This window comes from Oenanthe melanoleuca, chromosome 8, assembly GCF_029582105.1.
Source record: "Oenanthe melanoleuca isolate GR-GAL-2019-014 chromosome 8, OMel1.0, whole genome shotgun sequence".
Taxonomy (NCBI): domain Eukaryota; kingdom Metazoa; phylum Chordata; class Aves; order Passeriformes; family Muscicapidae; genus Oenanthe; species Oenanthe melanoleuca.
In genome coordinates this window covers 15,726,165-15,746,320 of record NC_079342.1, presented here as the reverse complement: position 1 = coordinate 15,746,320, position 20,156 = coordinate 15,726,165, and the positions used below count along the sequence as shown (strand labels likewise).

The following is a 20,156-nucleotide window of genomic DNA, read 5'->3' as shown; positions in this document are numbered from 1 at the left end:
ATGGAACCGTGAGTAACAATGCATTTGGGGAAGCAGCAGATTGCTTTTCAATACACAACCACAAAGATCTCACAGGGACAACATTAATGTACTGAAATATATTAATTTATATACTTCCTTAGGTTGTGCTTACCTGTTGCTTTTTTGCAGCAGAACCTAAGGTGGAAGGTCTGGGAAGGCACTGTGAAGTATAAATAATTGCACTGTTTGCAATTAATAAAGATTTTATACCTTAAATGAATCAAAATCAACAGCCTCCATCTTGTGAATGATAAAGAATCCAGCAAATTTAATTTTGCTCAGTTTAGTACATAATAAATGCACCATTCTGTAAGGTTATCTACAAAATACCATGCAAAATACCTGAACTATTAAACTAAATACCCTACACTAAAGATAGCAAATACTGTCCTAGCCTTCTTCAAGCTACCAGCATAATTCCTAGTTTTAAAAGGGATAAAAATAATTCCTTCTATTTCTACAGCACAATACATACATTGCTGATTACCTGAAAAAACTACTTCAGTTTTCAAGCCTTAACTTTTACTTCTCTGTGCCACCCTAAAAAGATTTATTCTCAAAGCAACAACATGGTGTTCCAAAAATTAAAGCAATTAACAGTTATAGAATTATTTAAAACATACCTACATCACTACATATCCGCAAACTATCTGAAGACAAAGACAACTCTGTCTAACAAGTGGTTCCAAAGACTTCAACGTTATGATATGCATACTTTAAAACACTGAATGACAGCTGTCTCAGGAGTACTGATGAAAAAAACTCTTACTCAGATACACAGAAACATGATTTTCTTTAGCTATTGCTAAAAGTTTTATGAATACTTACCCACAAAACTGAAATTATGTGTATGTATATACATAAGCAAACCTATGTTTCTGAATTAAGAAGCAATTATGATTTCCTAAGATACCAGCACTGTATTCCAACATAATATCACACAAGTACAGGCATTTGCATTATGTGGAACATTGACAAAAAGATACTGTTGCAGTTCATCAATTTGTCATTCTGATGTACTTACAGTGCAATGCTCCTTGAAGGAACAATCAAGGATGATACACAGCACAGTCCTCCTCACCCCTATAGAGCTAGTTCTATACTGGCTGGATCAAACCTGCACTTCAACAGACAACGGCAAGACAGACTGTAGTGCATGTAGTCTAATATATGCAAAGAGCCAATAAATATGCAAAGAGCAAACACAGGATTTCAAGAAAATCAGCTTTTTAGTATGAGCATTAGAGCAATAAGAAGTTTCAAGTATATAAAAAAATAATCAATTGATTCAAATACTTGAATATTTACAAAAAGAGAAATTATCTGCTCTGCAGGAAGTTCTCAACCACTCCCACCACTCAAACAAAACAGCGCTTTAAGGACAGACGCAATTTTTGTAACTAGTATGCATTACCACATTGACTTTTCTACACTGAATTTTCAAGTGGACTACTTAAAACTGAAGGCTTAAGCACATTACACTTAAAGTAAGTTTATAACTAGTCTGAAAAAATCCATAAAATGATTATGCAGGAACAGTTTTGAAGTATTCAATTAAAAACAAACGTTATCTGTTATAGCAGCTGCACAGGTCTGAAACAGTGGTCATGTATAAAAGGAAATTTCACTGTTAATGCAATGGAAGTGTGCCAAAAGATCATCTCCTTAAACACATGCAGTTTTAATCAAGTAGAAAGAAAATTAAGGTATCAAGATTCCTGGTGCTAGGCAGCAAAATACAATGAATGAAAGAGATCCTCCATCTACAGCTATTCTGCAAGAGGGGAAAAACATGCTAATGACAAGTTTTTAAACTCAGTAAGGTTTATGGGGGGAAAAAAAAAACCCAACTCATTTGTGTACAGGTACCTTGATTCAGCGTTGCAAATCAATCCTATAATTAATTCTGCATATACCCACATATCCAACTTACCGACACAGGAGGTTTCATATTATTTATTGTAAAGCACAAAACAGGCATTTTAAAAGTGATAAAGTATACATTGAAAAAGTACATTTATATCACAAAGCATTGACCACATAATTGCAAATACATTTGCTGGAATGTGTACATCTACACTAATACTAAAAAACAAACCATTTTTTCATTTCTACACAGAAATATTACCTCCTATCAGTAGTGATAGATATTTTGTACATTTTCAAAAACACTATTTTTTTAACCAAAATTAAGATCTTCATCAAGGCGTCTGCATCCATACATTTAACAAAGGTTTTTTCCCCCACACAATGAAGCAAATACTGTATTGTCCACTTCTTATTATTGGCCCTGTGCAGAAGAGATACATAAGAGATACACAAAAAGTTAAAGAAAATCCTTTAAATTGAGCTAACTCAGGAGTGAAGCCTTTAAGAAAGAAAAATTGGTTAATGTAAATGGTGGTGGCTTCTTGCATGGTTTTCAAAACCCTGGGAGGAGAAAGTTGTTCTTTTTTTTTTTTTTTAAAAAAAAAACAATCACCAAACATATGGATAGATAAAGAACTCAAGTTATCAGGTAAACAAAGTCATCTACTAATTATTCCAATAGCTATTTTGCTAGAAATAAAGATGCATACCCCAAAGGAACAAAGCAGGAGACATGCAAAAAAATATCTACAACCACTGAGATAGAAGCCAGCCAAACACCAGTTTAAGACTGTACCTGTGGTGCTGGAGGATGCTGTGGCATTCCCTGTGGACTTGTCTGAGCGTAGTACGCTGCCTGCTGCCTGTAGTACTCAGCCCACGCCGCGCTGTAATCTGGCTGACCGCCCGGAGGAGCCCCCGCAGGGGCAGGAACAGCTTGACCTGCAAGGAATTAGAATTACACAGCTTTGTTGTTGCAATAGAAATGAGAAAATTTCAGTATCTCAGCGCCTAACAAACATCACCTAGCAATATTCCTTCAAGGCTTTTGAATAAACTTGTGGCTGCTCTTTTCAGCCTAAACACTCATTCTGCTATTTTAATGAAATGATTCCCATGTAAATCAAAATTGAAGAACCATAAGGACAGTTTACTTTGACTCCTGATTCATAATAGTGAATCATGTTTAAAGCCTGCTGACCTGAATAACAGTAGCATTTAAATGCACGTCAAGAGGCAAAACTTTTTATAATCCATCTAGACTAATTTTATATTATATTATAGACTGCATTCATTAGCTCAGCAGATGCCAATTCGTACACTTCCCCAGTTCTGGCATCCTTCATTCAATTATAAGGTTATTGCAGGTCACATTTTTTAAAAGGTGCGAAATTTTTGTAAACATTTACTCCACCACAGAACACAGTCCCAAAACTTGCTTCCATGGTTTGTGGAAGTTCCAATCCTCTGGAAACAAGAGCATGTACAAATACACTCTTCCAAACAGCTCAGCGTTACTGCTCCTTTAACAGAATCAACTGACAGACTAAAATCCCGAACAGTGACAGCCTAATACAGAGGGACTCTTCAGCATATTAAAAAACCAAGCAAAACAACCAAAGAAAAATCACAGCCAACCTTTCAGTCGTGCTGTTCTTCCACAGGAGATCTGTCAAGGACATCCTTACTTCCTTTTTCCCCCAACTCCAGAAACACCAAATACACCCCTCCTAGTACCATTCATCTTAATAACTGCTGAGGTTTCTTTTGTAGTTACCACTAGAAAATGTACGAGACTAGTCAAAGCAGCACTCTCTATGCTGAACACCTGAACACCTGTCCACACTCACTTGCAGGCACCCAGACAGGAGTTTTATATGTAGTGCTTCATTTGAAGTTTCCTTAACTTCCAAACTAGAACTTTTATTACTGTGCTATGACACTTTTGATTTACATTCCTAAGGAGTTATTTTTCATATCAAAGTTCTACAGTCAGAATTATTCACTATCTCTGCAAGTTTTTTCTAAGATACTAGGAAAAGAAACCCCTAACCCCACAAAAACAAACCACTACATGATGTCACCCTACAGGAAATAAGCCCAAGCAAAATTCAAGTCTGCACCCTGTACAATTCCCTGTGCACCCAACTGTCTATTCTGTTATGAACAAAAAGGGGCAGCTTCCACATAATAAGAGCTAAAAGTTTTTAATCCTACCTGAAACCACCTCACCTTTTATTTGAATACGAGGCCACTGAGCAACTTCGAGGAACATGAGTATCAAAAATTTTAAGGAAGTGTTTTCTAGGGTATCAGACAGAAAGCTCATTTTGTTTGTCTAAAAATACTTATTTATACAGTAATGGGATTTCGAGAAAAACTTAATTTCTTAAAATCTTTAGAGCTGTTTTCACATTTTACCTTGTAATGTGCCACAATACAATTTACACTTCTGATCAATTATTTAAACAAAAACTAACTTTAATATGGTTACAAATTACCCCACGATACATTCATCCTAAGTTCACCATTACTTTGAGATAGTAACTGTACTTACAAATAACTGTCATCACAACTATGTCAAATGTCAAAGATTAGGGATTTTTTGTGCATTAAGACCCAAGAATCTTTGGACATTCAGCCAACTATGTCAAGGCAGCACTGAAATACAAATAATAAATCAAAAAAAGGAAATTTAACATCCACTCAAAGATGTCAAACCGGACTTCTGTCCTGATGGGTATTTTAGTTGCACCATTTCCCTACTAAGTACTGCAAGTAGTTCTGAACCTATACATGGAATTCAGCTTTTTAGTCAAAGATTCCTTTCAGTGCAAAAGCTGCACTAAGCAGCACCTGCTTGTTAATAGCCAAATTCAAAGGGAAAACTTATGGATAACCCTGATCAACTCCATACAAAGGAAACAGGAGAAACAGAACTCCTCCCCTTTAAGGAGGGCTGAGAAAGGAAACACCAGCAGATTTTACAGTTCAACCTTATCAAGGGTAATTCTAATAAGAGCAAACTGTTCTGTTTCTTCTTTCATACTACAATGCTGAGGAATGTGTTAAAAACACTTCTATTTCATTATGGAATCCTTTAACTGTATGTCAAGCCCACAATATATGGGGAACAACTTTAAATGATAAATTTAAAAATTCCAATAATGACATATAGATCATTCACTAATGATCATGATTTCAGGCTTAGAGAAAACTGTTATTTATGAGATTTTTTGGAGTATTTGCTACTCAAAGCAGTAGCCCCTGAAACAAGGGTCTGAAAAGGAGATGAGGACTTTGCCACTGTATTTCTAAGTCAGAAAACAGTCAATATTCAAGTCACTGTTCAGTGAAAAATACAGTAAAGTGCTCTCTGTCATTAGTCATACATATCACACTAGCAGGAAGCCACTTTGAAAACTCTATTATTGTTTGGATGGGAATATCCCGGAGTGTTTTAGCATTTTCAGACCACTCATATTTGACTAAATATGAGAAAATCCAAAACATCAATTGCAATACCACATGCAACTTGTTCAACTTGCCACAAGGATTATCAAAATAGGTTTCCTTAGCAGCAAAAGCAGAACTGACTGGGCTCAACAAATCTGAGTTTCAGTTCAGTGCTCCCCAAAAATGTTTGGTGAAATCAACTGTGCTGTGAAAGTTTTGAGTTGTCAAAGAGCAAGTGACTTGCAACTTCCATCTTTTGGCACAAGTTAATGGGGACAGAAGATTACAGCACTATAGGAAACACAAATGGTACTGGAAAGCCTGAAGATGACAAGAACATGCTGTTGGACAGCATTCCTGTCCATCACATCTACTACTACTTCTTAACACTGTTAATGAAGAGGGGAAAACCAGCAGTATTTAGCATTACATCAACTCCAGCTGAATTCCTCTTTTCTAAGTGGCTTTAAAGAGAAATGGTATCTGCCACATCAAGATTGTGCAGCAAAAAGTTCTCATGATTTACAGTCAAGTTACACAGGTCCAGCCATCAAGAACTCTCCTTCAGGCAAAGAACTCAATCCAAACTAGAAAAAGGAATTAAAACTGCCCTCGTATTTTAATTCTTATTCCACTGTCTTGGCATTTTTTACATTTTGCAGTTTGAGAGCAACTATTTTTATTTCCCAATGTATTTTTCTGGCTCACATTCCTCTTTGGAATTGCTCCCATAAACTCTATCCCAACTCCTTATAACTTGCTATTATACTTAATCTGAACAAGTGCAAGGCTAGTGCAACCCACACTTTCCTTTCCAAGACAGCAAATTGGAAAGATTGCAGAGCGCCTGCCAATGAATTACATTATTTTAACATATAGAGAAAGCCATCCACAAGTCTGCATTTCAGAATGTGAGCCAAACTAACAGAGACAGTAAACTGAAAAGAAATCGCTGAATGAACCATGAAGAAGAAAAATGGGAAGGCCCATCATCTCAGAAATCACAAGTTTGGGAGTTGTAATTTTCTTGGTCTGATATGCAGTTCTTGAACTAAATACTCATTATATGTTTCCTGTAGAATTCATCACTTAAACCATGCCAAAATAAAGAATAATGATAGCTATGTCTTGGCAAATAATTATCAATACAGTGGAATGTCGGTAAGAGGAATTAAGCATGTTATTTATCTTAAATCTGAATGCTTTTAATATTCTATGAGAAAACTGAGTGCACTTGGAAGATGGCAGAACAGCCACGAGACCCTCTCAAGCAAACAAAGGTATATCCCATACCAGATGCTGCTTATGTCGGGTCAGAGATACCTGGGAAAGCAGTGGCATCCCTAAGCCCACTGGTGCTCAATATCATCACCTACAGTATTCACAGCAGGACACCATGACAGAACATGACTGCAATTTAAAAGGTAATGACACCTTCTGCCAGTGCAATAAAAGCCACATACTCTTCCCTTATACAAAAAACAATGAAATAATAGAGTTAACCAGCACATTCATTTCATTTTTATAAAAAAAGCTATCAACAACATACAACCTGCAGTTTAAACACAGATTCTAGAGTGCTGCAAAGCAAATGCTATTTAAAAAAGAGCACAGTATAAATGAAAGCTAATTATGATGCTTTAGTAACCTGGGACAGAGAAAGAAAAGTACAAGAAAAAAAAATTATATGTAGTCTGAAGAGAATTATAAACAACTACCAAATAAGAAAAACAACAGCTTCACAAAGTAGATCAAAGTTGAACTTCAAAACTTCAGAAATATACTTTAAAATACTCAGATTGAAACATTTTAAAGATGTTGTCTCCCAATGATCAAAGACATCTCAGTAGGTTTGAAGTATTTCTGTAAAGCTGATTAGTAACCTAAGTACCATGAAATGCCTAAAAACAACACAAAATTCAAACCTGTTTCTCAGCAGCATTTGGTTCAGAAGACACATGACTATGCATTCCAATTTTTTTGGGGTAAAAACCCCCATCTCATCCAGCAAAATATGCAAGTCTCCTAAAACATTCCACTGTGACTGTGGAAGAGAAAAAACAACACAAAAGCCCCTGAACACTTACCCATTTTTTTGTAGTACTCCTCCCAGGCCTTGGTATAGTCAACCTGCCCTGCTGGTGCTGGGTTTGGCTGATCTCCTGAATTACATTAAAATAGTTAGACTAAAATTACTGAGGTTTGCTTCACACATAATCCAAATAACTAATTGAAATTTTCAGTAACACTCCCACATGACATGACTCATATCTGACACTATAAACCTTTGTGGTACAAGCTATTACAATTAGAAACTACTAGTAAAAAAGACATGTTTTCAATATTTAGGAAGCGCATGCCACTAGCAATACAAAATACCAGAATTCAAGTGGCAAGCCTCAGCCAGGCATAAATATTAAAATAACACAACTAAATACTACAACTGTAATTGTCCTAAACCCACTGGAAGTGATGCAACCATTTAAGCAAATGACAATCAACAGCTTGGCTCATTACATTTTTATTTATGACTGTTCTATGTAGTCATTAAGTCAGCCCACACCGCAGCAAAATTCTCTTTGCAGTATATTCCAAGATAAATACATTATCCTTGTTACTGCTGAAATTAAGAAGAGCAATCCTGAAGGCTATAAGCAATAGCTTTCCAAGGAAACCAGCTACTTAAAATAAATTTACCTGACATAGGAAAACAACAATAAAAAATTATGGGGTATTTACACCTCCAGCAATGAGAAATATGTCCATTTCATTCAATATCTACCTTGTCCATTAGTTTGGGTTGTAGCTGGTCCACTAGGAGGGGCTGCAGGTGGTGGCTGTGCTTGCTGCTGATAATAGTGAGCATAATAAGCTGCCCACGCTGCTGAATTGGGATCTGTTCCTGGCTTACCTATGAAAACAGAACATAAGCATTTATAATAGTACTACTATGAACAGAATGCTGGCCTCAATTAATCCTGTCCTAGGCATTCTTATTTTCTTCCAAGGAAAAATCCATCTAAACAAAATATCCATGTACATACTTCCAAGTATTTTTTCTTTCTAGCATAAACTTTTGATCAGGTTTCAGACCAACGTACTGTACAAAGTGTACTTTCATAGAGCTGGTGAGATAAAATAATTCTAGAACCTTTACTACTACACTTTATCTTACATGTGATAAACAGAAACAGATTTTTCAAGTCTATTTAAACAGTCGTGTTAATAAATGGTAGTAGCAATGAATCATTCCATGGTTTTACTTTTGTTAGAACCTCACGCTAATGACACTGGCACCGGTGGAGGAGGCATGCCAAATACATATTTCTGAAACAGAAGAATACAAGACTTACTGGGTATTTGCAATGCTTGTCAGTTAAACTTTAAGGTAACGGTAAAATAGAATAACATACAGCATTTTAAGAACCTGAATCCCCATACATGGCTATTAAGCACCACTGTTTACTTACAGCTTTTCAGTATAAAAAAAGTAATAGAAACAGTTGCATCTATCTCCATTGCTCCTTATTTTTATCTACATCTAAGTAGACCAATGATGCTGCTTCCTAGGGTTTTACTTCTCTGTTTCTCACATTTAGCCTTTAGGAATGGCTTATTCTTGCTGAATCAGAGATTGATTACATTACCAGATAGAGAATCCACAATACCTGAAAATCTACTATTAGAGAACATAGTATGTTATACACAACCAGCATCTATTTGTAAACAGTATTTGCAGACTTAAAGAATAACAATATCTGCAAAGAAATGCAGTCAAGTAAGGAGAGAATTTCACAAAAGGACATGGACACAGCTGATACTTTAGAGTAACTATACATGGGAAAGGAAATACAATCCTCCCTAAACATGAAACAGGTAAGGCAGTGAGTAATGGAAGATGAAGAAATCCCCTGAAAAAGGCATTCAAGAAGAAATCCATGACAACAAATTAATGTTAAACAAAATGAAAGTTGACAAAAGTCAACTGTAACCACTTCAAATGCACACAGAAAAAAAAAAAGTTAACACACTACTTTCTGTTTGAAATTACACTACTTCCATCAACAACAGTGGATTTAAACCAACACATTCTATATTTATATTCTAAGGTTACCTGCAAATATCAAATAAGCCATTGCTCAATTCCACTCCTCCTTCTCCTTAGCACTTCTCTAGAGCAGAACACCACAGAGCTGGATTCATTAAATTTCTAAAGAAATCTGACTGCAGTAACTAGCTCCACTTTCAGGTAACAAGGGCAAGCAAGGTTCTGGAGAAAGCACCACTGGAAAAAGTACTAAAATAACCCGTTTGTTACAGTGGAATGAGTACCTAAGTGAAAAATGTAGAAAATTCATCCAAAGAAATGCTAGTCAAAAGAAGCACCAACTTTAACTGCAAATATGAGAACTTAAGATTTTTAGGAGAGATATTTATCAAAAAAACAGTTACAGAATCATGAAAATGACATCAAGAGTTATTTGCCATTTTTTTTTACACAGCCTTTACGCAGATAAGTAACTTAATAAAAATAAAAAAGTGGTGTGAAAAAGGCTGCAATGTTTTAGCAGTGGTTTTACATGAAATACTTTTGCTGAAACTTTGTCACTTTGACCCATTCTACTTCTAAATAATGTCAGCAGGCATTTTAACTACTGAACTGAATGCATGCAGAGCTACCTTGTGCAGAAGTCTGGGAACTAAAACCAGCAATGGCTCTTTGCAAAGACAAAACGTGATACATACATGGAGTCTCCTTCTCCACTAATGGAACCTATGTCAGGAACAGTGGCTATCAGAATGTATCTGTCATTTACAACAAAAATAAAATTGAGATCTTTTGGCTCAAGTTCTGAGGAAACTCTACCTCAAACAAATGAGGTGTAACAGACTCAAGCATCTAGCCTTACCATGCCTTCTGTGGCTGATGCTCCATTTCCCCATATCCTCTAGTCCAACCAAAGGATGTAAACTTAAAGAAAAGCAGGATACTACAACTTTGGAAGTTGGAATTAAGTAAGAATTCCCACTCTTAAACAGAAATAGAAGAAATAGATTCTACAAAGATGGGCTTCAGAAGAAAATATGAAACTGTTATAAGCAAAAGCTCAAAATACACAACCTAGTTTTACTGCGTTAACAGCAATTCACCAAGGTTTTAGTCCTCAAAAGGGACTCAACAAAATACACTGGTGTGTCAGACTCTTCCAAGTAATTGTAATAGAACAAAACCTAGAAATGTCATAGCATTAACTGTAAAAAACCAGTAAAGTCTGTTTAAAACAAAATACAAAGCCATTTACTATTAGAGAAAGAAGACACATCCTTATTACAGAACTTTATGCAAAAACATCAATTTTAAAAGAACTGAATTGCACAAAACCGTGAAGCAAGACTTGAAAAAAGTACCATAAATAGTGATGCAGTATCAGTAACATTTGTAAAAAAGCATAATCCAACTGTAACGATTAAATTTCAACATTTCACAAGTCACACATGGAAAGTGCAAAACATAAGTAAATTGACAATCAGTGAAAAAAGCCAGAAAAACGGGAGATTTTCAGTGTTATGAGTGTATTACAAGTGAACTGTACAATGCATATACTTGCAAGGACAGAATGGATGTACTTGAAATATACCAACACTATGGTACAGCTGTGCATTTCTTACCTGGGTCTGGTGGGTTTGGTGGCTGCCAGTGTGGATAAGCATTTCCCCATCCCTGTGGAGCATATGGAGCTGGAGGACCACTGTAAAAGATCAGGTCATACACACACAGTGAAAGGCAGTCCCTGGGTCACCCCACACAGAAGAAAGCCAGCTGAAGCAATACTTACTGAGGTGCAGGACCAGGAGGGCCTGGGTTATAAGGAGCTGGATTATATGGTCCCATGGGAGCACCAGGACCTGGTGGCCCAGGAGGTCCATGCGGACCAGGAACAACACCATGGGGACCATGGGGAACAGGAGGACCCAATGGATTCACTGGACCCTGTAACAAGGGTAGCACAGAGATGAAAATTCACCCTGAGGTTCTCCATCTTTCAGCATTTTAAAAGCATTTATGTGAACACTCAAAGGTTTGACTAGTTTTAAAGACAGTTCCCTGCAGAAAACAGGCTATTTAAAGTTTGATTAGGCTTAGAGCTAGTTAAAAGGCAGATGTGGCAGTAATAGCAACTACAAAACCTCATTTATTTCAGTTTCTTCTTGAGGAAGTGAAGGATTTTACAAAAAAACCCACGTTTTTCCACAAGTTGCACTAAACTCCCCACACTGACAAGACTATCAGTTTTAAAATACATCAGTACATCTAAATCTGAATAACTATACCTGTTTGTAAGCTCAGGCACAAAAAGCCTCTAGTAAATTTGATTACATGCAACACATGCAAACAAAAGTCTGGTGAAATTGAAGGAGTAACTTGGATTAGAACTTTACCCAAACACTGACTGGAAAAAACCCAAACAATTTAGTATCACTGACATCTCTTTGAACTCATCAATTTTTTCATACAGACAAAATTGGTATTTTCAAGAACATACCATATGATGTTGAAGAGACAAACTGTTTCTATTTCAAGGTTTTGTTATAACACTTTAAATCCAGATTACCATTAGTATCAATTTATTATCTGATTAAATTAATATGGGAAGTGAAATGAAAGAGAAATCTCCACAAAGGAAGACTTGCTTTCAGTTCTGTTTAGTTCTAACAGTAAGGAAAAAAGCAGTTGTCCACTCACTCCAATTTTTTCTTCTATAAGTTGTCGTGCATAATCTATTTGCTGGGGTGTTCCACGGATAGTAAACATCTTCATGTTTGGATCCGCATTAGGTGGAGGATTTCTCTGAAGTTCTATTCTAGCACCAGACTGTTGGCTTATACTTTTAATAGTTTCACCACCTACAATACAATATGGAGTTTTTAATGACGTGCATCAAAGCAAAAAGTACTGACTCACATCAGAGAAAGTCAACTGCATGGAAGCCGAAAAGACATTAAAAGGCACCTATTCTTATGAGCCATTCAAGAACATTCTAACAATTCAAATAAGACCTCTTCAGTGTAGTATAGAGCTTTAATGGCAATCAACTAGTAGAATAAATTATTTTTTTAGACTACAAAAAATACTACTCAGAAACAGCAGCAAAGAACTCCTACCATCTTATCTGTATTTTTAATTTACGTAAACATTTAACATTAGACATTAATAACAACCGACACAGTTATCAGTAATTACAAATTTCAAACCCAACCTCCTTATATAAAGGGGTAAGGAAGCCCAAATGATGAAAAAGCCCCACATAAGCTGACAGAGTAGTTAAATCCACAACTTCTTGCAGCGCACCAAAGCCAGAAAGCTAAATTCTCTGAACTGGCTCCTCTTACAGGATCCAGAGAAGTCATATGTACCATTAATATATACAAAGTCATCAAAACAGGTAAAATTGGGCAATTAAAATTTTTAAAAAATCACATTATCACAAGTATTCTGAGTTGGAAGGAACCCATAAGGATCATGGACTCCAACTCTTAAGTGAAAGGCCCATACAGGGATTGAACATAGAACCTCAGCATTATTAGCATCATGCTCATCACACATCTCTGTAGCATGGCATTTGTCCAAACAGAAAAGCTGAGTGGTTTTTAAAATAACATAGAGATGTACATATATAAGATATATTGCCTTTTCCAATGATTAATCCAGTTTTGCCAGTAGGGACAATAAAATTGAACTCCTGTAATCCACCAGGAGGCCCCATGTTCCAGTTGCCTTGGCCTCTACCCCTTCCTCGACCACCAGGTCCTGGTCCACCAGGGTTACCAGCCTAAAAAGAAGCAGCAACAAATGAGCACGTTCTATAAAGTTACCACAAAGAAATAATGCGAGCAGGTTACATGACACCCTTGTTAAGAAAAACTGATTCACTACTCAGACCATATTGGTAGATAAAGCAGTATCTTTTTTGGAAGATCTTAATTACATTCTAAAAAATGTTCTATACAATTCTGCATATGAAAGATGAAGGAGGAAAGGATATAAAAGCAAGCAGAAAATTTCACATGGACAAAGATGTAATTTTTGTCTGGCTTCCGTAAATGCAGCAGTGGGACTCATCTAACAATAAGCTTTTAAACACTGATTACAACTTTTGATTGTAACACAAAACAGAAGCAGCAGCTCTAAAACCAGCCACATGAAGAAATGCCATGACTTTGAATCAGTATGGCCACTTGCAAAACTGTAACTGTAAAAGTAAACATTCATATTCCAGACCAAACTTTGAAGTAGATTCAAATAGCACAACTAAATCACTTTCTTTAGTTACACACACTTTTTGAAAACTGTGGGTCTTTGCAAAAGGCAGGGGAATTTAAACACTGAACAATGTTACCCAACCTGAACACTGCGAAGGAGATCTGTAATAATTTCTGCGGCATGCTGACATCTGTCAGGAGGCCCTGTGATCTGGGCTATTCTATCTGGAGTTGTTCCATCATCTGGAATAAAAATGAACTATTCCAGTATATGCAATTCAGTAAACTTACATTTAAGTCACAAAAACTTATGAACGTATTACAAACCTGGCTTAAACTGGATCCTAACACCAGCATCATTCTGAATCTTTTTAATCATCTCTCCATTTCTTCCAATTACAATACCTACAGCAAATCGTGGTATTGGAACCTAAAAAAAAAAAAACAAACAAGCAAAACCAAAGATGTTGATGCCATAGATATTCCTAAAAAATCCACACAATGAAAGGGTTAGAATTAGCTTGAATCGTAAACTAGGGCAAGACCAATGCCACTTCAGGCTTTTTCAAGGATGAATTTTTTAATATCAAATCACAAGCCTAGCACATACTGGACTAAGCCATTAAAAATAAAGTGATCTTATACTTTAGTGGTAGCAATTCCCAGTGCATTTCAGATTATAGCAGATGAAGCTTTAAGCCCCTCCCCTGATGAAGAGTTGCTAGCTTGTGACTTGCATTAAGAGCTGGACTTAAATAATTTTCGTAAAGGCCAAAGTCCAATTTCAATAATGTAGTATGTAACATTTTATACTTGGCCAGAAAATTTACTTGCTCATTTGATAAAAAAAACTCCAGCTACTTGAAATCGTTTATAAGTGCTGGCAATGAAATTGTGCATGATGCACATCACTTAGTGTTGTAAATTCAGCAAGGATCAAGTATTACATACACACCACAACCACTTCTGAAACCTGGTTAAAAGCTTTCAGCAGTATTACTTAGCTTAACATTTTAAAGGTAACATCTCAAAATACAGTGAACAAGTTTTTCAACCATGCTTACGTCTATCCCTTCATTTCCTCCTATTCTTGACCCATATTCGTTGCGCACCTCTCTAAAGCCACCTTGATCGCGAATTAACTCCAGCACCATTTCCTTGGCTTGCTAAAAGAAGAATGAAAGTTTGTTTAGGTACTGCAACATCAGAACTGATCTGCAAATGCTCCAAGTTGTGAGGCACTCCTTACCTGAACTTTGTAAGGGTCTCCAGTTATCCTAAGGGGCTTGTCTGCACCAGTGTTCTGTGGACCATCCTGAATCATGACCATTTTGACACCTGCCCGCTCCTATTTGATAAAAGGGAGGTCAACACTCATGCAAATCCAGATTCAGTACTATCATATTGAAAAGAAAATACATATATACCTGTAATTGTTTAATTGTCTCTCCACCTTTCCCAATAACTAATCCTGCTTTACTTGCTGGGATCATAATTTCTTGGACTGCATTTCCCGGTCCATCACCATGATGAAATCCAGGTGCAGGTCTTCCCTTTTCAACTATCTGATCAAGTAATCTTTTTGCTGACCTGTGAAAGAAAATACACGTTTATAAATATCATTCCTGCAAGTATCACTTGCCCACACCTATTCTGCTTGGGAATTTCTTTAATTTGATAAGTTTCTGCAAAGAGTTATAGTTGTTGTCACTAAGAAATATAAAGCAATTTCAATCAATCTGCAAAATAACTTAAGAAAATAACTGCACAATAATAACACCAGCCCAATATTGGAATACAAAAGGTGGTCCTTTACCAAACATTTAATGAGGTTACCTCCTCAAGGTCCCTGTATATAGTTACACTCATCAAAGCTTAATTCAGAACAAAAGCTGCTGCTTGATTCAGCATGCACAGAAAGGACATTTGTACTTGTAACCAACTATCACAACAGTGGACAAAAGCAAGTATATATTCACCGCATGTGTAAGGTCAGCTGCCATCAGAGTAAAATCATGATTACACTCCTGACATTAGTTAAAAATACTTACTGAACAGACTCTGGTGTTCCAGTTAGCATACATGATCTTTCAGGCAAGCCTCCACTGTCTGCATAAAATGAAAACCAACTTATCAGCAGTGTTAAGTCAGAAAGGGATTATGAAATTAATCATAATATACAAGCTACTGAATTTTCATATTTAATAAAATAGAATTATCAGTGTATGCCGTTCTGCATTTCTTTAGCCCATCATAGTCATGATTAGCACAAAAAAATGAACCTGCATCTTAAATGAAGGTTCAGGCAATGAGAACCAATGAGCAATCTCCTGGACTTCCAACCAACTGCCCCCCCAACCCCCCCAAACAGACAACCCCCCCCCGCCAAATAGTTACCAGGTGCAATCTGTATTTTACAGCCAGACTCTTGCTGTATGCGTGAGATCTGCTCTCCACCTCTGCCAATTACTTGGAGAAAGAAAATACAGAAAGATTATATGCATTAACAGCATCTACTAACATCCCCAACTATGCTACAAAAGCACATCCATACTACTTACTGAATCCAACCATCCCATCTGGAACTTTGTATTCCTCTGTCATCACAGACCTACGGCCAATGTTAAACAAAAGACGTGACTACTCAAAGAGCAAACCAGCATTATATTTATATTTCAACTAAAGCAACCTATTGCCCCACCATCACCCTGGCTCAACTTGCCCTCCCATTAAGTCATTATGTAATCACAGTTCTACACAAAGTGGTAAAACACCGAAACGAAACAAAAGACTCAAGTGTCATACAAATCAGTAAAAAGTTTTCCTTCACTCTCTTTATCAACAGATGTGCAGTACAGAAAAAGCTACTGTAGCATTTTAAGTTTCATCTATATATTCATCAAAAGATGCTGGAAATTTTGGCATCTCACAACTGTCCAAAGCATAACAGTTGGATCTGGTTGTTTAGGTAAGAAACAAGTGGAGAAAACGAAGAAGTTGTAAAAAATGTAGTCGAGTAACACTCAGTATGAAGTCTGAATTATTTTGTTTTTAGGACACTCAGCTTCCCTTCTTATTTACAAGACAGCATCACCCCCTTTCTCTTCAGATCTGCATCCAACTTCTAGCTACACTACCTATACGATGAAGCAGTAAAAACCAGCCAACGTGTTTTCTTTTTATTAAGCTCAACCCATAGCCTAGGCTGTGGAGAAAGAGAGCACAATGCAGGTACATTTTACTTGTCTGACTTGGGTTTGCTAAAGCTAAATTTCAACAGTTCACACAAGGACAAAGAATAAATGCTTCATGTGTTGATACCACTTTTTCAGAAAAACTGCTTGAAACTGCTTTATTTCAATAAAAATTCCATGTAAGATGTATTATAACTTACCTTTGCTGCTGATGCATCGGTGGCAGCTGATTTCCAAAAGCTATAAACAAACATTGTTAAAATTAAATTAAAACAAGTGGTACATCTTACAACTAAGCTTCTCCTTTGATTAAAAAACTCAATTGTATCAAACTTCTGTCCAAGTTCACTTTTAACAACTGTTATCAAAAGGTTTAAAAATGATAAAGACTCAGCTGTTGCTACTACCACTGTCAGTTTTACCAAGTAGACTCCCACTGCTTCAAGAAAGTAAGCCATAAACCCCCAGCCATTTTTTGGATCTTACTTATTTAAGTGCCACCTACCAGAATACTTTCAAACTGTTGTTCTGACAATGTTACACTTGTTTAGGGTTTTTTGGCAACAAAATAAAAATTACTTACAATCGTTCTGGGGAGCAACTTTCTTAGCATCTGGTTGATCTGCAAAATTAAGATTTTTTTAAATTTTTTTTGCCAAGAAATTCAGGAAGTGTTTAAACCTTTTAGTGTGAACTGTAAATTTCCAGTGCATTTTAGCCCCCTTTTTTTTTTTTTCCTTTCTTTCTTTTTTCTCCTCCAATTTCAGGGAGTTGATCATCTGAATAAAAGGAAGAATCTCACAAACACTCAGCACTTGGTTAGTATAGCTGAAAAGATGTTAGGTTTCTGCATGTATCTATTCAGTTTAACAAAAGGCAGCTTTCAGAACACACTGTATGTGGATAGCTCACAGATACCCAGTCACTGAAACTCAACCAACACAAGGAACAAAGTTGAGCTTTGTTGGCTGCTCAAGCTAATGATGCTTCTATAGTAAAAAAGAAAAAAAAAATCAAATCCAAAAATCAATAATAACTTAAAAAAAATTCTGACAATGACCACAAATCTAGACCAAACATCTGAAAATACAACAGTATCACATGGCAATGCAATCTCAATCTGAATGTTGACATGAAATCCCTACCCAAATATCAAGCATTTCATAGCGTAAAACTTAAAAAAAAAAAAAAAAAGCAGATTCAAAGCAACTATATCACTACTGTCCAAATCCTTTCTGTACAGTAGAGAAATAAAAGGCATCATGAACCTGTATCTGAAAAGATAATAATTCAGATGCTTCCTTCCCACCCCAAAATAAAGGCTATATGAACCACCATAATTTATGTGCAGCAAAAACTCAGCCATGTATTCCAATAAATATTTGTGTCAATCCAGAAAGATCCACTAGTTTATGTCATGTTTACATACTAAACACAGGTAATAAATAAAAATTCCTGCCTTTAAAAGGAGAGGGCATTCCCTCCCAGTGTGTTGTACTGCTCGGACTTGTCCAAGAGCCATCTACACATAAAATAAAAAGAATACATTACATATATCATCTGAAGCATCATTAGCTCATTTTTGTATATTGAAAACCTCACCTTTAATAGAAAAAAAAAATTTTACTGTAGGACACAAGAACCCCTGATATAAAGCCTTAGTTACATTCTGTAGACTGAGTTTCAATCCTCTTACAGGAAAAAAAGGCATTTCTCTTTTTTGAGATCTATGAGAACATTTCAGCAAGCTCAAAGACTTCTTCTTGTAATTTAGTTAGGATTATGTATGTATATTAACCAAACCCTGTTAAGTTCAAATTGGATGTTCTTAAGAGACAGAAGACAGCACATTTCAGGAGAAAACTTTACTGCAGTGTAAGGCAAATCCAAAAAGCTGCAACAAGTCAGAAGATTTAAGTACAATTTTTCAGGGTTCACACATGCTGTAGGCTGAACTATAAACTATGCAAAAGTGTCTTCAAGGTAAAAAATGTATTTCCCCATGTTTTTTTTAAATTCTATGCTTTTACAATGAAATGCATTAATACTTTTATTTGAAACAGTGCAGTAATAAAGGTAATGCAACAATCAAGCTTGAGGAGCACTTCCTGCTCTAATTGTAATTCACAAGTTGTGACCAATCCCACGCGACCACAAAACACTTCAATAACATCTACATAGGCATTTTGCAACCAGCCAATTTCTGTCCCTTTCCTCAGCATACATTTTTCTTTTTGCAGCACTTAAACCACATTTAAAATAGTGTAAAATAGGCTTACGTTCACTTCAGTTTAGCACACAACGGTTTAAAACTTTCCCACTAAACTGAAAATGAAAAAATACGCCATGATCTGTGAGAGGAACAAAATGTTTTAATGCTCTGCTATGGGAAAAAAAAAAAAACAAAAAACCGAATCCACAAACAAAACCATCACCTGCAATCTTTCTGACAGAGTGGCCATATTCCACAAAAATAAATGCAGCACGAATGAGTGCGTACCTCCATCCTCAAGAGGTCTTTTCTGCCCTCCATAACCGTAGTCGTTTGAATTCATTGCTGTGCCAGCATCTCCTCCAATTTTCGCTGCAATCTAAACAAAAGGCAGATGTGAGCCAAGAAAAAAACCAATTAATTCAGCCCATGTTTATTCCACGTCTTCTAAAAGATTTCAGCGATTTAAACAATGCGCATTTAATAACCCCAAATACTTAAAAAGGCCAAAAACAGTTTCGTTCATAAATGTTTTCTTAAACGTTCTTAAACGACTTGTGCTCGTCCTTCATCAGTAGAGCCTCCTAAAAGAGCCCAACGAAGCCTTTTAAACACCAAAACCTTTTTCCTAAACGGGCTTCTTTTTTTCTCTACGCTTTGTTCGCGAAACACTGTGGTATCTCCCGGCAGGGCCTCACCGGCCAAACAATTTCACATCCTAACTACACTGGGCCCTCAAATGCTACCAAAACCGCGACCGCTTATTAACAGACGAGGCGAACATTTCGCCGGAGAAGCGATGAAAACATCGCCCGTGGTGCAGAAGCTACAAATAAAACTGCGGGATAAAGAGCTTCCGCAAAGGCCGCCCTCGCTCCGCAGGCCGCGGCGCTGCCCAACCGGTCCGAGCAGGCTGGGGCGCCGCGGGCGCCACAACACGGCCCGCGCCGCAGCGCCGCCGCCCTCCCGTCCCTGCGCCGGGCCCGGCCCGATAACGCGCCGCTACTCGCCCGCCGAGATTTCGCCTCCCCGCCGTGGCGGAGGGACCGCGCGGTGCGGCTCCTCTCACCGCCGAATCCCCTCGGGCCGATCTCGGCGCTGTTCGCGGGCAATGGCGGAGCTGGGCTACAAATACCTCGCGG

At 37.0% G+C, this 20,156-nt stretch overlaps 1 protein-coding gene across 12 annotated transcripts in view; it reads right to left on the bottom strand.

Annotated features, from left to right (window-relative positions):
• FUBP1 (far upstream element binding protein 1) overlaps window positions 1-20,156 on the bottom strand; it is a 32,912-nt gene that overhangs the window by 12,240 nt on the left and 516 nt on the right. For 2 of the 12 annotated variants that reach the window (XM_056497250.1, XM_056497251.1), the window contains exons 2-21: window positions 19,303-19,393; window positions 18,262-18,324; window positions 17,386-17,424; window positions 17,003-17,042; window positions 16,170-16,219; window positions 16,006-16,077; window positions 15,660-15,717; window positions 15,036-15,198; window positions 14,858-14,956; window positions 14,673-14,774; window positions 13,936-14,038; window positions 13,751-13,851; window positions 13,037-13,178; window positions 12,092-12,252; window positions 11,184-11,338; window positions 11,017-11,096; window positions 8,129-8,257; window positions 7,434-7,508; window positions 2,687-2,832; window positions 134-181 (exon numbers count right to left, since the gene is read on the bottom strand). In XM_056497250.1, the coding sequence (XP_056353225.1) occupies window positions 134-181; window positions 2,687-2,832; window positions 7,434-7,508; window positions 8,129-8,257; window positions 11,017-11,096; window positions 11,184-11,338; window positions 12,092-12,252; window positions 13,037-13,178; window positions 13,751-13,851; window positions 13,936-14,038; window positions 14,673-14,774; window positions 14,858-14,956; window positions 15,036-15,198; window positions 15,660-15,717; window positions 16,006-16,077; window positions 16,170-16,219; window positions 17,003-17,042; window positions 17,386-17,424; window positions 18,262-18,324; window positions 19,303-19,393 (1,917 nt within the window). Of the gene's footprint in view, window positions 1-133; window positions 182-1,961; window positions 2,312-2,686; window positions 2,833-7,433; window positions 7,509-8,128; window positions 8,258-11,016; window positions 11,097-11,183; window positions 11,339-12,091; window positions 12,253-13,036; window positions 13,179-13,750; window positions 13,852-13,935; window positions 14,039-14,672; window positions 14,775-14,857; window positions 14,957-15,035; window positions 15,199-15,659; window positions 15,718-16,005; window positions 16,078-16,169; window positions 16,220-17,002; window positions 17,043-17,385; window positions 17,425-18,261; window positions 18,325-19,302; window positions 19,394-20,039; window positions 20,117-20,156 lie in introns of those variants that run through there. The other 10 variants (XM_056497259.1, XM_056497253.1, XM_056497254.1 and 7 more) reach the window with 10 other exon arrangements.